The sequence below is a fragment of the Sprattus sprattus genome (genome assembly GCF_963457725.1).
Source record: "Sprattus sprattus genome assembly, chromosome: 2".
Lineage (NCBI taxonomy): Eukaryota > Metazoa > Chordata > Actinopteri > Clupeiformes > Clupeidae > Sprattus > Sprattus sprattus.
This window is the reverse complement of record NC_137921.1, coordinates 60627522-60644471: the sequence shown is the minus strand read 5'-3', so window position 1 is coordinate 60644471 and position 16950 is coordinate 60627522. Positions and strand designations below refer to the sequence as shown.

Genomic DNA, 16950 nt, shown 5'->3' with positions numbered 1-16950 from the left:
ATGAAGATGTATAAATGTCAAACATGATGACATTAAAAAGGTTTAATCAGCATTGTCAAGGAGTTCTCAAAGAGCTTACCACAGGCTTCAGTTCAAAATGAAAATGCAGGTATAGCTTGGTCAACATCCAGAAGAAAATGTACAAGATTACAGCTACTGCACAACACACATTATTAAACAATCAAGTTAACCACTCCTGTTGGGTTGAAAAAAGACATACGAACTTTTATAAATGTGATCCATCATTTTTTTGCATTTCTTTTTTTCTTGAGATTGCCTGTTTTTTTCCCTTGAGGTTTGGCAGTTGGTAACTTGGAAGTCTGTGGCTTACTAGGGGATGCCGCTGCCCCCTCAGCTGCCCCCTCTACAACAGGCTTCTCTTGGGGAATTTGGGGGGTTTTAGGTGCTGGTTTCCCAGCCTGTACTTTTACAGTGTCTACCTTTGCCTCCAGTGGTTTAGCCATTTCTGGTATTGTTGTCACAGGTATTGGGTTTGCCTGGGCTGGCTGTGGCTTTATCGATTCTTGTTGGTTTGCGTCCACCTTTAACACACTAGGTACAACTGCATCTGGTACAGCTTCCTTTGATACACTAGGTACAACTGCATCTGGTACAGCTTCCTTTAACACACTAGGTACAACGGCATCTGGTACAGCTTCCTTTAACACACTAGGTACAACTGCATCTGGTACAGCTTCTTTTGACACACTAGGTACAACTGCATCTGGTACAGCTTCCTTTGACAAACCTACCTCTGGTGTAACATGTTGCTCACATGCTTTCTCTATGTTGGTATTCTCTTGATTGACCTGCTCTGGGGCTTGTACCTCTGGTTTGGCTTCCAAATGGTTTACAGATTGGGCTGTTGGTTGGATCGCCTCTGTTTTAACCTTTTCTGCTTGAATAGTTACTTTTTCTGTGGAGGGCACAATCTTTGCTTCAATGATATCTGGTTTAATCTGCTCTTGTCCCGTCTCTAGGTGGCAGGGACCTGATTCATTGCTCACAGGGACAGCTCCTACCTGCTCCTCTTTCTCAGAAGGCATCTTAATAGAACATTCCATTGACTCTTCCTCTGTATCTGAGTCCTCTAGTTCAGATAGGTTTGAGGTGGTAAAAGAAGCAGCAAACTCTTGCAATCGTTTCTGCTCAAGTGTCAACCTCTCCATCTCGATAGTGAGACCGAAACCCATGTCTTTTTCGGGGGATATTACAATGGGTTCCTCTGGCACGTTCTCTTGAGACATTTCATGTCGAATGCCTCGGATCTTGTCATACAGGCCCTTCCTCTCTTGCTGCAGAGCCCTGCACAAAGTCTCAAGTTTGTCCACCTTCACGATAAAAATCTCAAACTCCTTTGCCTTCTCTTTTCTCTGTGTCGAAGATAAAGGAACAAATATATCATGTGATTTGATAAAATTATAATTATGTATCATAACGTTATATCCTAATATCCACCACTGACGATTGCTTTGATTTGTATGTGAATATTTTAAACGCAGTACATACATGCTCAATCATTTCCACAAGAGCCTTGTTACAGCTTTCAAAACGTGTTTTCCAGATGCCGGACTCCTTTTCCAGCTTTTTCATCTTCTTGGTCATCTACAAATTATAAATATAACAACAATATATGTAAACAAGATATACATACAGTACATACAACATAACTTAGTATGTTACAGTTTACTAATGACTTTGAAGAGAAAGGGTAAGAGAAAGAATCACAAACCTTCTCCATTTCATTTCTGAAGCTCATGTACACATTATTACTTTTTGATAGTGTTTCCTGGAATTCATCAAACTTCTCGGAGTACATAACTAGCTATGAAGACAATAGAGAAGATCGTAATTAGACAAAGAAAAGAACGGAATTATTACAATGGTTAAAATACCTTATTATTGTTTTTTTCTAAAAATAATAGTAATATAACCTACTTAGCAGACACAAATAATCAACCACTAACAGAAAAAAACAAGTGTTAAAACCAAAAAACACAGCACAGAAACAAAAACAAATAAACAGGTGTTGTGCTCTTATATGAATATGAGGCCTAACCCCACTCCTTATTCAGTGAGTTTCTGAACTGCTTGTATAGGGCTCTATCCCCGCTTCTGAGGGAATCCTCCTTGGCTGGACCAAGTTTCAGTCTGGCTGTGAACCATGCCTTACTATTTTGTGTGAAAGGTATTGGGTGGTACCTACATGTGTTTGTGACATTTTATCATGTTCCTGTGTCACAACCGAGATTTTTTTAAGTTGTGATATAGATAAACACATATAGATACAAATAACTTCCATGCATAGTTCACATTAGATAGCAAGATAATCTCAATTGTCAATTAAGAAAGTTCAGCAACTTTCTCACCCTCACTCAGAGTTGCTATCCAGCAAAAAAAATCCCTCCAAGAGCACGACAGACTGTGTAACAGTTGGTCAAAAAGCAATTGGTCTTAACATCTTAGGATCTGCCTTTTTGCACTGCCTTATAACAATGTCCATCAGTCCATTATCAGGAGAAGACTGAACCAGGATTGTATGCATGGTAAGGTACCAAGGAGGATAGCCCTCATTGCTTTCTGTTCAAAGTTAGCTGAAGATTTTCTGGATGAGGTAGAATATTACTGTACACATAATGTGCGGATGAATTAATCAAAACTGATTCCCCCCCCCCCCCCCCCCTTAATCTTACACTGACTTTATGAATGCATTCCTCCATGAATTGCATCAAGTGTTCCTGAACATGGGATAGTGTTTCCCTACGAGGAATGATAGTTGCACTGCTGTAAATATGGCTTTTATTCATATTAATAAATATGATATTTCTGACCAAACTATGACCCGATGGTAATGTAGGACGAGCTGTGAGTGTACTTGACACACATATTCACCCACGCCTGCCCTGCAGCACTGTCTGCTGCTCTTTCAGCTGTCTAGTTTGGAGATTCTGTAGCTTGTGTCGATAACGGGTTAAATACAAAAGATGGAAGGTAGTAGTTGGCAAAAGCCAAATAGCCGGGTTATTACCTGTTTCTTCATGTGCAATTCCTGCTCCTTCATTGTGAAGCATTTCTTTGTTTTTTCAATGGCCTCTTTAAGCAACTACCAACAAAAACACAAAGAGGTTATTTTGTTCTTCCTTTTATATCATCATTCAAGGATCACTGACCATTCAAATTTGAAGGAAACATACAATCAAGATTGAACATTTTTACAGCTCTCACAGACTTAAACTTCAAAAGAACACAGAACTGAACACCTCCTGAATTTAAATAATGTATCTGCTGTGTAAATTCACATTCACATTTAGACTCACATATTCTTTTTCCGTCTTGTGTTTGACCTCTGCTTCCTTAAGCAATAGGTTGGCTCGTTCAAATTTGGTTTCAGCCAGTTTCTGCTGGATATCATGATGTTTGAAGATCTTTTCTAAGCTCTAAATGAAAAAACAGAAAATAAGAGTTGCACATCACACAGACAGTACATGCTATACGTTCAGTTCAGACAATCCAGATTTGCCATATGATATTCATATGATTGTTTATTCAGGGAGAATTGACTGAGCACAGGGCTCTTTTGCAGCAATGCCCTGACTGAGGCTACAGAATACAATAAATAAACAAACCATAACAAAACAAAACAGACAAAAATAAATAAACAAAACACATAAAAAAAACTCAGAAATTGAGTATAATTTTTTTTTACATAAAGTAAAAAAATGTAATTAGAGAATCATTTAAAACAACAGCATTGAGGCACATCCTTAGCATCTAAAAGGCTCTTAAATTGGCTGAGAGACAAAAACTTTGTTAGTTTCAAATCCACTTAACACTTAAATGTTCCATTTATGGGAAGCAAATAACTTAAAAGCTATTTTACCTAAATTAGTTTTTGTAAGGGGAATTTCAAGTGAGATGAGGCTTTGTGACCGTGTGTTATAACAGATGGATTTTAATTTTAAAAGTGACATGAGATAATAAGGTAGTTTCCCCACTTAGGCTTTATAAACAAATAAAATACAGTGTTTTTCCCTCCTGTCTGCTAGAGGGGACCAACCAACATTCTTCGCGACGCTGCGCATCGTGGAGTTCTTTGCCCCGCATCGTCCATTATCTTTGTAGAACTGTACAGCTCGTCGGCCGTTATCCCTTACGTATAGGCTTGAGTGTGTTCAGTTTGTGTTTTAAATGTTTTGGGGTTTTACAAAAACCCTATTGTAAATAAATATACCTATTTTTGTGGAAGCCACTGTCTCCTGCGCCGTGTATTCGTGCATGCAACCCCATTCTACCAGGCTACATCCCACATGGTGAGATGGCCGGCTCGAGGGTTTTTTCACAGTCTGACTGGACAGTTTAATCATGGATGAATTTGTTTTCATTTTAGTTTTCATGGAAAATTATTGAATTCAACAACCAGACACTTGTATATTTCCACATGCTTGTACCTTTTTAACGTTAATCTTTTGTAGATTTGTATTTGTGTTGCTGTATAATAAGTGGATTCTATCTTGCTGGTGTAACCGGCACAATGATGCAAACTATTGAACATGGTTGTTCATGGCTTTGTTTCATGAATTCACAACATCTCCTGACATGTGATCTGTAAGCGCCGCATGAAAATCTAAGTTTGTCTCAAAATAACCATTACGAAGATGAATGTTTTAAAATAACCATTACGAAGATGAATGTCTTAAAATAACCATTATGAAAATGAATGTTAAAATAACCATTACGAAGATAACTGTTAAAATTGTAGACATGGCTTACTTCCTCCCTCTGCTCATACTGGCGAATGATGGAGTTCAGTTTTTCAGCCAGGACTGAGTTCTCCGCGCACAGCTTGTTGTTGCGGTTGCTATGCTCTTCTATCTGAGCCTGGATGTCAGTCAGCGTGCTCTGAAAGTGAGTGGTGATCTCCTTTCTCTTCATCTCATCCTCACGACTCCTTTGGAGATTTTCGCCCTGCAAGCCAATGGAAATTCAACATCAGCCAGCATTCATTGTAAGATTTGACCATTCCCCAGCCTCTCCCTCTCCCTGTTATGAGACTAAGAAATGTGTTCATCCCTTTTCTGTTATATGGCAGGGGCCAATCTTCTGCCAAATCAAGTTATCACTTTGAATAAATAAATATATGACTATGTAGTTACAATGGAATGCTATGTGGCAAAGAAGCATGTGCAAATGAAGAGTTCATATAAAACACAAAGCAATCACACTGTTATACTTACTACTTTTTTTATTAGAATCATGACACACTTCATATACTGTGGGCATCACAATACATTTTTACCAACTCATTACTGCTATCTTCCCACATATAATTATATACTTCAAAATAGACTTTTTAAGACAGACTTTTAAAGATGTAAACGAAATAGCTAGTATTTTAATATCATAATTTAAATGTCCAATCACAAAATGTTATCTCATCTGTGTTTGGGCTGTATGATCTATCATGTGCTGGGCACGGGTAAGCGATCCTCTGCTAATGTTGAACAATCACAGTTTGCATTTTTATTCAGGAAATCCAACTCTATTTTTTTTTTTATTCAACCTCAAATTTTAAAGTGGACTTCTCAGGTTGCTTGTATCTCTTTTCTTAGGTTGCCACAGCAGTTGAACTGGGGTCTTATGTGTTACTGCTGTGGTGGTTTGGACTGTTGTCAATCCAACACAAAATGTCAATGTCAATTTGATATTGATATATTTCGTATTAGTAATATGCATCAGTACCTGCCATACTCATACCAAACCAACATAAATCTCCTTTGATAAAGCAGCACTCATCACAGCGTACTCCAGAGTTTCAAAATGGGGGCATGTGTGTATACATCTTCGTAACAATTTTGACAAAATGCACTGACACTGACACAAAAAAGTACAGATGTACAGATAATTGGAGAGCAGTTAGCACTCACCTTCAGTGTCCTGTGGTACCGTTGAAGCTCTCTGCAGAGGCCCTCCAGCTTAGTGCGAGCCAGGACAGCATTGCTAAGGTCAAACTGGAGCTGATCTTTCTGCATCATCAGATTGATGTTCTTCCTCTGCTCCCCCCGCTGATGCTCCATCTATGTAAATCACATTGTTTACTGTAAGTTGTACTCTTTCTTTATCCACCTATTGAATTCAAGGTCATCTTTAGCAAGCCTCCAGATAAGTCGAATATTTTCAAGCTGAGTAGAAAATGTGGCAAAGCTAACACTAAAAAAGACAAGGCAATGAGATTTTTTTTGAAATTATGTACGTGTTATTTGAATATACACATTCTAATGGCAGAACTGATGTACTTAGAGCTGTTCACTTGAGATCAGATGACCCATGCCCCAATGCCAGGTGTTGGGCAAGTGTTGGAGTAATCAATATCTCAAAAGCAGTAGAAGCAGAACTGTTACCATGAAACAGGTGGAGTGAGAATAATAATGCTCTAAACTGCTTTGTCACTGAGCAGTCAAACTAATACATATTATATATATATATATATATTGCATACACATTTTTTATTAAAAAAAATATTTGTTCATGTCTAAAACATTTCAAAAAAATGCCTTGTAGTGCTGCTTGACTAACTACACCCTTCAGAAGCACAACGCTGTAAAGTGCTTACACGCACATGGTGTATAAGCAAAAGGTAGAAGAGCGATTGTCATGTATATTGTCAATCTACAAACAAAAAATGTAGTTGTGCCAATGCGTTTGTTCTAAATAGGCCCGAATGGTATATTGTACATCATATAATGTTGAATGGTATATTGTACATCATGTAATGTTGAATGGTACACTGTGGATAAGCAACTCACATTTTTTTTTGGTCAATAGATTTTTTCTTGTAGATAAAATGCATTCAAAAGTACAAATTTGCCATGGATTCGACATGACTGCTTCTTATGCGTCATAAATGCTCAAAAAGGGTGTAAATACGTCAATGTCCAGTACTGTATTATTTTTTTAAAGAAAGTTTGAATAATGAGCTATCCTGAGCTACAGCTATCCCTGGTGACTCCCACTCACCATCTCAGCATACTTCTTCAGGACGATCTTCATTTTCTCCTCTGGTGATTTAATCTTGTCCAGACTCTGAAGGAGATGGGCGATGTCATTCCCTGCATGCACATGAAGCAGAACAGTAACTCATTTTGAATGCGTCCACTGCTGGTGATTTTGTGTTAACAAGAAGATGTAAATATGTGGAAAAGGTTTGTTAATTTTGAAAGTGTACGTTTTTAACTTTTAATATTTAATTTCTGTTTTGTTTGAGCTGATGTAAATGCAGACATATCATCTTCTTCTATCTAGAGATTATTAGTTAAATTATAAGAGATAATGTATTAGTTGCCCAGGCTGATTTGATTTATTAGTATATTCTACCAGGTAATTATAAGATCCCAGTGATAATCGGAGACTCCCGTCATAAGAAGTTTACCAGTACACTGAATCTCATGATTTATGTTAGGCTGCTTATTTGGGTACTTGTTCTTCAGCTGATAACCTGACCATTGTTCCACTCCGTGTTTGCCTGGTTGAGAAACCTCTATGTGCTCTAAATCTACCTACCAGATTGTTTCAGGGGCTTCTTTCCTGCCTCCTTGCTTGATCTGGTACCCTGAGCCGATCCGGATACTTCTTTCCGATCCCCACCAGGCTCCTCCTGCTGCCGCTCACCCGTATCTTCACCTGCCTCCAGACTGGAGATTTGCTGCTCCATGAGTGAGGCTGCAGACCCGTAGGTTTTGATTATGTCCTCCAGCTGTTGGTTGAAGATCTCCATGGGGTCAGTGTCTTCATTCTCACTGTCACTCCCTGGATCAGGGTTTCCTGATGGACACTGAGCATTTTTCTCCATGACTTTTGAATCTTGAAGAATGAAAGAATGGGAGGAAGAGTAAGAGAGAGACAAAGAAAGGGACAGATAAACAATATGGGTGTGTAAGTGGAACCACTAAGAAAATGAAGCCTGAGAAAAAACTGAGAAAATAAAGACATCTGGACTGTAAAAATGCTGCAACAAACATTTTGAGTAATTTCCTTATTAAGTTTATGACATAAATTTGCATTTACAGTCCTTTAAAACATGTTGCGACTGACATTTTTGACAACTTAAGACATCATTCAAGCAACCAAAAAAGGAGGAGTGTATTAAGTGTCTCACAGTAGTTTATTTCATGGTTTGTTTTTGTTCACCAAACAGGGCTTGCTGAAAACAAAAGGTACTGTTTTCATGGCAGGTCATGTCATTAGAGTATTTGAAATGTGTCAAATGTGTTAGTTCATGGACTATATGCAAATGCACATGTTCAAAACAGACTAAAATATCCACCTATCTGTAAAATTACAGAAGATAAAAGAAGTTGTCACAATGTTGAAATACATGAATATGAAAAAGACTAAACAACATTTGAACTGGCTTGTGAGCATCAAAGTTAATGGAAACAAGTTAAGTTCAACCTATGAGGCTCTCATGATGAACAGGAAAGACAATATGGCATATTTTGGGAGTGCAATATCATTTAAATAGGAAGCTACATAAGCGAAGCAATGATTTGAGAAACACTAGTGCTCTCCAGTAAGCCATGATAAAATTAGCAACCCCTACCCCCAACACACACACACACACACATTCCAGCAAAGACCCACATAGCAACTGTTCTGAAATAACACACTATTTTTGGACCTTTGTCATTTTTTCCAACTCTCAACCACTGCTAGTGGGATAAAATGATAACTCTCATATCATGAAGAGAGTGGCAAGAGCATAATGAAATATAAAACTGATATTCTGATGGTTATCTATCTCAAAACATGTATTTCTACAGTTAATGTTTCACTTCCGTCACACTCCGTATGATGACAGCCTTCACTTCAGTGACTTTAATCAAAGTACAGTCTCTACCCATACACAATGCGTACATTAAACATGCAGGTTGTACGCAATTAAACATAATTATAACAGTGAAACTCACCAAGTGTAAGAATGCAGGACAGATGAAGCGAGTTACTTCACAGAAGCAAAGGAGAGAAAGAGAGGAGAGGAGAGGGCAGGGTCTAATGGAACTGATATCTCAAACAACAGCTGCGACAGGCAACTTCCCAAAATAGTTTCAGAGACAAGTCCAAATTTAACTACATTTACTAGTTCTGCCTAGTGGCAAAGAGGTGTCATAGCATTTGCAATAGATATCTCTAGTGCAGAAAACAAAAAGCATTGACAAAAAGGTAGAGAGCAGAAAACAGATCTTTCCCGCGTACACAATTTCAAATATATATTTCAACAACAAATCCCCTTACTTTCACTCAAACACATTAGTGTATCCTAGGGGTGGCACAGAGTACACGAGTATTGAAACACATTAGTGTATCCTAGGGGTGGCACAGAGTACACAAGTATTGAAACACATTAGTGTATCCTAGGGGTGGCACAGAGTACACGAGTATTGAAACACATTAGTGTATCCTAGGGGTGGCACAGAGTACACAAGTATTGAAACACATTAGTGTATCCTAGGGGTGGCACAGAGTAAACAAGTATTGAAACACATTAGTGTATCCTAGGGGTGGCACAGAGTACACGAGTATTCAAACACATTAGTGTATCCTAGGGGTGGCACAGAGTACACGAGTATTCAAACACATTAGTGTATCCTAGGGGTGGCACAGGGTACATGAGTATTTGAGTAATTGAGCAGCTACATTAGTTCTCATTATTTACGTGATTCTAATGTAAGAACTGAAAATGGGTTGGTTTCTAAATATTGTTCATTGTTAGAAGGCACATTGACTACATTTCCCATACTGCTTTGTTTGGAGTCTGGGGTGAAACAGGTTTTGGAGGGAGTTGAGGGCAGAGAAGAAGATGAGTGTTTTGGATTGTTATAACTCCTCCCAAGGATATTAAGTTTGACACTAGCTCTCTCACACACTCAGCTTTCACTCAGAGCCCTTGATAAACAAGAGGAAGTTCTTTGATAAAAGAGAAAATGGCTAATTACTGTAATGTGCAGCAATTGTGAGTTGTGGACAGATTTCGTAATTTGGCTCAAACATCAATTCTGTTATACATTAGGCTACTACACTGATGCAAAATGAATGTTGTTAAAAAGTAGATACAAGCAAATATGACTCATTTCATTTTTTAATCGGTTGGGCTTGAGAGCACTATATAGTAAAATAAGTGCTGTCAGTTTAAAGCGTTATTAACGGCGTTAACGCAAACCCATTTTAATGCCATAACATTTTTCGCGATTAACGTTTTTTTGGGCTCGCAAACTGTGAAGTAGGCTAACGTTACGGTTTGAGTGAATGGTGAGCGCGATACGGCGACATGGATGATAAAAAGCTTCTAAATAGAAAGTTTACTTTTAAAAGTTGTGTTGCAAAAGAAGCGAGCTCCACTGTTGTCTGAAAATGTCAACAGGCAGCTGGCTGAAAGCAAAGAAGTAGTAGGCTTACCTTTCTTTGTTTTTGAAATAAGAGGCCTGACTTCTAACTTCAAACTTGAAAAAAAAAGAAGATATTAAGCCATGGTTTAACTGCACTATAGGCTGAGTCCTTGTTTACCTGAAATGTGCACTTTATCATTTTATTTTGTACCGCCCTGTTTGGCATTTGCATAAAGCAAGCCAATCCACTTTTCCATGTTTATAAGAGCATTCAAATAAAAAAAAAATGATGGAAAAAACAATTGAAGACATTTAGAATAGATACAAATGTGCGATTAATCGCGATACATTTTTTTGTTAACTATGACAAAAATGCGATTAATCACGATTAAATATTGTAATAGTTTGACAGCACTAAGTAAAATACAGTATATATCACCTCTAAGCAGCAAGGTATGCAAAATCTGTTTCACAGACAAGGCAGGGGCAGTGGATGACTTGGGAGGGTGTGGAGAAGATGAAGATCTCCTGGCAGGAGCTGTGGGAGATGAAGGCATTCAAGGCTAGCTTCACCATCGGATTAAAATTAACTTTTTTCACCACCGTCCCGGAACCGTCCCGAAAATAATTTTCAACCGTCCCGAAACGTCCCGGAACCGTCCCAAATTTTATGAAAAAAAAAATTTAAAAAAATCGGTGCAAATTAATTCAAACAACAAATTCCATTAAGATTATACAAGAATAAAAACTGCTGCTGGCAATAGATTTAAAATCCAAAACTGTTTATTAAAACTCTCTCAATTGGTTTGGGTCATTTCTTAAAACTGAGATGACATTCCTATTCTTGCATCCCATTTAATACAAGAATATGTCTTTTTCCACTCAGGAAGGAACTTCCTTTTTAATTTAATGTAATTTTAATATTTTCTTTTCATAAATATGTATTAAATTATTCCCCATAGTCCATTCTCTTGATTTCATAGCTTTCAGCGTTGTTTATTTATGTGAGAGCTTTCATCCAATCATATTTCAGCTATCATGTGTTGCCAGGCTCCAAGAATCTTCCCCGAGAATAGAAATCTTCCCTGAGGCCTTCAGAATTGAACGTGACACGTAAACGTCCTTTGATTGGATACTGAGGCAGACCGGTGCAATGCTTCAGTGCTAAGTTTAGTTGGCTAATGTGAAAACGACGTACATCGGTTGCAATGCTTATTATGCTAGTTGTTTCAATTGGTAAGACTAAATATAATTACATTAACCAACTCAAATAAACTAGTTTACACCAACTTGATAATTCCAGTTTTTGATACAATTACAACGCCATTTTCAAGACGAAACTTTCAAGAAAAACTGGATATCGTGAGGATATGAAGTTTAATGAAACTGCTTTGCAGGTGGGACAATGCGATGTTTAGTGGACAAACTTGTTAAAGCTCACATAGGCTACTTTCGGTGGACTGAATACAACTTGAAAATCGCCTTGTAATCCCTGAAAATCGCCTTGTATTTTAAAGTTGTGACAGTAATATCCAAGCGATCATATAACTGAGAGTTTACTACTCTTAATGTATTGTTAATACGGGTGTATTGATTTTAAATGCTCCGGAAATATTAATTAAGTCTGTTGTACTCGTCTATGTTAAGGTGATGCAATGCTCACTTTTATACTGCCTTTCTGTATAAATATATGGTTCGAGAGCCATGGCGTCATAATGATTAGCCTGGATACCAGCCCAAACCCCGCCCACAAACATTTTTGTCAGGGAGATTTGGTCTGGCTCTGGGTTAATTGGGAGAGAGTTTCATCGGTAGGATCAAACCGGACCAATCAAATTGGCAGGGCGGGCTTTATACGTTGATGGACAGATACCAACGCTTGAGTTGAATTAACCGGTAGATTCGAACTCCGACCAAGATGGCCGCGTCTCGGGTGCTTAGTGGGGAATATTTTATGTGAATTAAGCTATCTACACGACTTTTTAATGTCTACATTGACTCGGTTAGTTGTGCATGTGCAACACGAATGTTACAGAGTATTATTTGTCTTAACTAAAGTTCTCTAGACCATTATTGTTATATCATTGCTAACGTGTACACAAAAAACCCATCGAAATAAACTGTAGCTTGTAGCCTTAATGCTAATTAATTAACGTGAGCAGGCATATCTCAACAGACATTGACAGCGCATTCATTTTCAACAGAGAAACGCGATTAAGGCATTTGTCATTGAAAATATGTTTTTGCCGTCCTTCCTAGGGATCAGGTAAAAGTTTAATCTATCAGATGGTAATAGGCTACTACGTTGCTCTGATTGGTTCTAGGTATCCAATTCAGCGAATAGGCATTTTCTTTCCTAGTTCGTTGAAACACGCCCCATAATCACAGCCCAAAGGTCCGGTATCAGACTCATATTCTGACTAGAATCATGAGTATGACATCGTCAGGCTACATAATGATGGTATTAAGGGGTGGATTCAGTAAGGGATAACGGCCGACGAGCTGTGCAGTTCTACGAAGTTAATGGACGCTGCGGGGCAAAGAACACCACGACGCGGAAGCTTATCTCCCGTTTACAACATCCAAAAATGTTTTTATTATTAGTATTATTATTATTTAGAATTTCCTTTATCTTTAGGAAATGTAATATGCATAATAACCTGCTGAATTCTTGATTTGAAGCCTAGTGCTCCCGTTAGAGAAAGTAGTGCCTGGAACCGGCTGTTTTTCAAAAAACAAAACATTACGTTGGTTGTCAATGGTAACCATTCAAGAGCATTGATATGGAACGGTGATTTAACTTTTCTACTGGGACTACGTCCAAGGTGTGCGGTTCCACGAACTTAATGTACACCCCATTAGCCAATCAGAAAACAGTATTTCGTTCCAGAGGGAGATAACTCAGTTTAAAGGCACCCAGTGCAACTTTCGAGGCTCAAAAATAAAAATTCAATTTCTAGTCTTTTTTACACGTAGTAAGTTTCAATAACTCCATACCATTACATACCGACATTCAAGCAGCAAAGATGAGACGTCGTTGTGTGGTGAGAACTGATAGAAAATCGATAACAACAACAATCGCCGCCATTTTCTTTATTTTTTGTAACCTACAATAAATAAAGCAGGCTTCCAGTCAATGGAAAAATGGCTTCTCCCCACCGGCGATTGTTGTTGTTTACGATTTTCTATCAGTTCTCACCACACAACGACGTCTCATCTTTGCTCCTTGAATGTCGATATGTAATGGTATGGAGTTATTGAAACTTACTACGTGTAAAAAAGACTAGAAATTGAATGTTTATTTTTCATTGAATGTTTACATAAAGTTGCACTGGGTGCCTTTAACATCGTGTAGTAGGACATCACTGAAGGCCTAGTCGTGAAATGCACGGACCGCCACTGTTGTCACTAATAGAACACAAACGTGAGGCGCGAGTCCATTTCAAGTCAAGTCAGATTTATTGTCAGTGTCTAATGTCTTCATTCAAGGACATTGAAATTGCGTTTCTTTTCCGTTTAAATGAGTTGCAAGTGCAATAAAAAGCGGGCTGAAATTCTTGTCGTCCCAAATTAAATTGTTGATCGTCCCAATGACAATTGAATACGGCCCCGGGACGACGGGACGACGTTAATTTTAATCCCTGTCGCTTATGATGTACTGCCGTCTCCCAAGAATCTTAGCCAGTGGTCGGAGAAGACCCCACATGCTCCCTCTGCCCGACTCCAGCTACACTAAAGCACATCCTGGTGGGCTGTAAGACCAGCCTCACTCAAGGCAAGTACACCTGGCGGCACAACCAGGTGCTACAGTGTCTTGCGGAAGTGCTGGAGAGTCGACGGATGAGCGTCAATGCCCTTCCTCCACCATGTCGTAGGCCGGCAACAACATTTGTCCGGGCGGGGGCCAAGCCACTCTCACCACCTCAAGACCAGAAACTGGACAGCTAGGTGGGGCACGGGACTGGAAGATGCTGGCAGACCTAGGCCAGAAGCTCCGCTTTCCAGCAAAAATAGAAACAACAAACCTACCAACAAACCAACCTAACCTTGTGCTTTGGTCGACCTCACACAAGCAGGTGAATATCGTTGAGCTCATGGCGCCCTGTGAGAGTGTGGTGGAGGAGGCCTACGAGCGCAAAAAGCCAAGGTATGCGGAGCTTGCCGCAGATGCACAACAATAAGGTTGGAAAGCTAAGGTCTGCCCAGTTGAAGTAGGCTGCAGAGGATTTGTAGCCACCTCAACATCCAGGCTTTTCCGAGAGATGGGAGTGCGGGGTATGGCCCACAGGTAGGCAGTCAAAGACCTTTTCAGGGCTGCTGAAAAGAGAATTCAGTGGCTGTGGACTAAGTGGAAGGACTCCACCTGGGCTGTCGGATGAGTGATGGCATCTAGGGAGTGAGCCTGGGACGCCGGATCTCACTGCTGAACCCTCTGGAAGGACAACATTATGATAAATTAAATTTTTAGTACAATAAAAGATGCTAGAATTAATAGAGCATTATATGCTGATGATGGAGCTTTATGGGTAAAAGGACGAAATATAGATCATATTAGAACTAAAATGCAATTGGCTATAAACAAAGAAGAAAAATGGGCATGTGAATGGGGTTTTCATTTATCTATTGAGAAAACTCAATTTATTTGTTTTTCAAAGAAACGAATGAAGCCTACAATGGAGCTTAAGCTGTACAACCAGCCATTGAAACAAGTTAGCATTATAAGGTACCTAGGAGTGTGGCTGGATGCAAAGTTAACATTTAAGGAACACATTCAGAAAATAATTGAAAAATGCAAGAAGGGAATACATGTATTGAAATGTTTAGCAGGGTACAGGGGAGCTTCAGGGATGTCCCTTAAAATAATTTATATTGCACTGATAAGATCAGTTTTAGATTATGGGTGTATAGTTTACCGTTCAGCGTCTAAAACACTGCTTAATGAGATCAATAGAGTGCAGGCACAAGGTCTGAGGATATGTTGTGGGGCATTTAGAACTTCTCCCATACCAGCTTTACAAATAGAGTCAGGAGAAATGCCATTAAGTCTAAGACGCATCAATTTGAGTATGGCTTACTGGGTTAATTTAAAAAGGCATGATATGTCACACCCTACCAAGAATATTCTCAATGATTGTTGGGAGTATGGAAGATCCCAGAAGTGTAGCTTTGGTTGGGATGGTAACAAAATAGCAAATTATTTGGAAATTAGTGAAATCGACTGTAGCGAGACTGTGCCCCTGGTAACAATTCCTTGGTTGTTTTGCTCCCCTATGGTAAACATGGAAACTAAAGAAATAGCTAAATCTGGAGGAATGTACCAGAATGTAGAGCAATATCTGGAAAGGAGATACAATGACGTGACACAGATTTATACAGATGCATCTTAAGATTCAGAGGGTAAAACGGGTATAGCAGTTTGTATCCATGATCATGAAATTTGTATCAAAAATAGACCATCAGATCACTTGTCCATATTTGCAGCTGAAATGATGGCAATTATCATTGCATTACAGTGGATAGAAGAAGTCAGGCCCCCTAAGGCAGTTGTTTGTTCTGACTCTCTATCATCTCTCACATCCATTCAAAGTGGAGAATCATCATGCAGACAGGATTAAATGAAATTAACAGCATCATTTTTAAAACCAATGAACAGGGAATATCAATTCAGTTTGTGTGGGTCCCTGCCCATAAAGGAATAGATGGAAACGAGAAAGCCGATAAGCTGGCAAAAGAGGCAACAAAAGAAGAGGTTATTCAGTTAAATATTCCACTCAGTAAGTCAGAAATCAAGGTACTCATTCAACACAACATTTAAATCATATGTCAAACAGAATGGGATAAGGAGGTAAAGGGTAGACACCTGTACAAAATTCAAAAAGATATTTCAAATAGCAAATCCAGCTACTCGAACAGACAGGACTCAGGAGGAGGTTTGGTTTACAAGGATGAGAATAGGCCATACTGGTTTAAATAGCAACTTGCATACAATATGTAAACGTGTGAGATTTGTGGAGTAACAGAAGATGTTGAACATCTTTTATGGTGTTTAAATTTTCCAGACAAAGAGAAAAAGTAAAGAGGGAAGTGGAGAAAGTCAAGAAGGTTTTATCATTAGACACCTTATAAGGTCAGCCTAGGTCAGAAAACATAACTAGTGCTTTCATTATTTTCATTAAAGAAACAAAATTAGCAGATAGGATTTAAGTTGGTTGTTTTCCCTTTATTACACTATATAAATAAAACTGATACGTGGTTTCCTTTATTATTATATATATATAATTTGTTTTATCTACATTCTCGACAATTGACAGCCAACGTTCATTAAAGAAGCAAATTAGCAAATAGGATTTAAGTTTGTTGTTTTCTGTTGTTTTTCCTTTATTATTATTTTGACATCCAATTGATCGCACCTCAAGTCCTATAGATGGCGGTAGTACACATTGTTTGTAAACTGCCAGTAACACTACAGAAGAAGAAGAAGAAGAAGGAGGCTACACTTGGTTCACTGGTTCTAACCAAACTTAGTTAGCTTAACAGTGTTTCCTTCCTATCTACTATCAAGTTGGACTCG

At 38.6% G+C, this 16950-nt stretch overlaps 1 protein-coding gene across 1 annotated transcript; it reads right to left on the bottom strand.

The window, feature by feature from the left end:
* Nucleotides 1-9: 9 nt before the first annotated feature.
* On the bottom strand, nucleotides 10-9060 carry txlnba (taxilin beta a). The gene is made up of 10 exons (XM_080860483.1): nucleotides 8964-9060; nucleotides 7558-7857; nucleotides 7015-7106; nucleotides 5925-6074; nucleotides 4771-4965; nucleotides 3318-3437; nucleotides 3029-3103; nucleotides 1733-1825; nucleotides 1510-1605; nucleotides 10-1373 (listed from the first exon to the last, which is right to left on the bottom strand). The coding sequence occupies exons 2-10, from the start codon at nucleotides 7844-7846 to the stop codon at nucleotides 243-245; spliced, it is 2241 nt and encodes a 746-aa protein (XP_080716609.1). The 5' UTR covers nucleotides 7847-7857; nucleotides 8964-9060; the 3' UTR covers nucleotides 10-242.
* Nucleotides 9061-16950: the final 7890 nt, after the last annotated feature.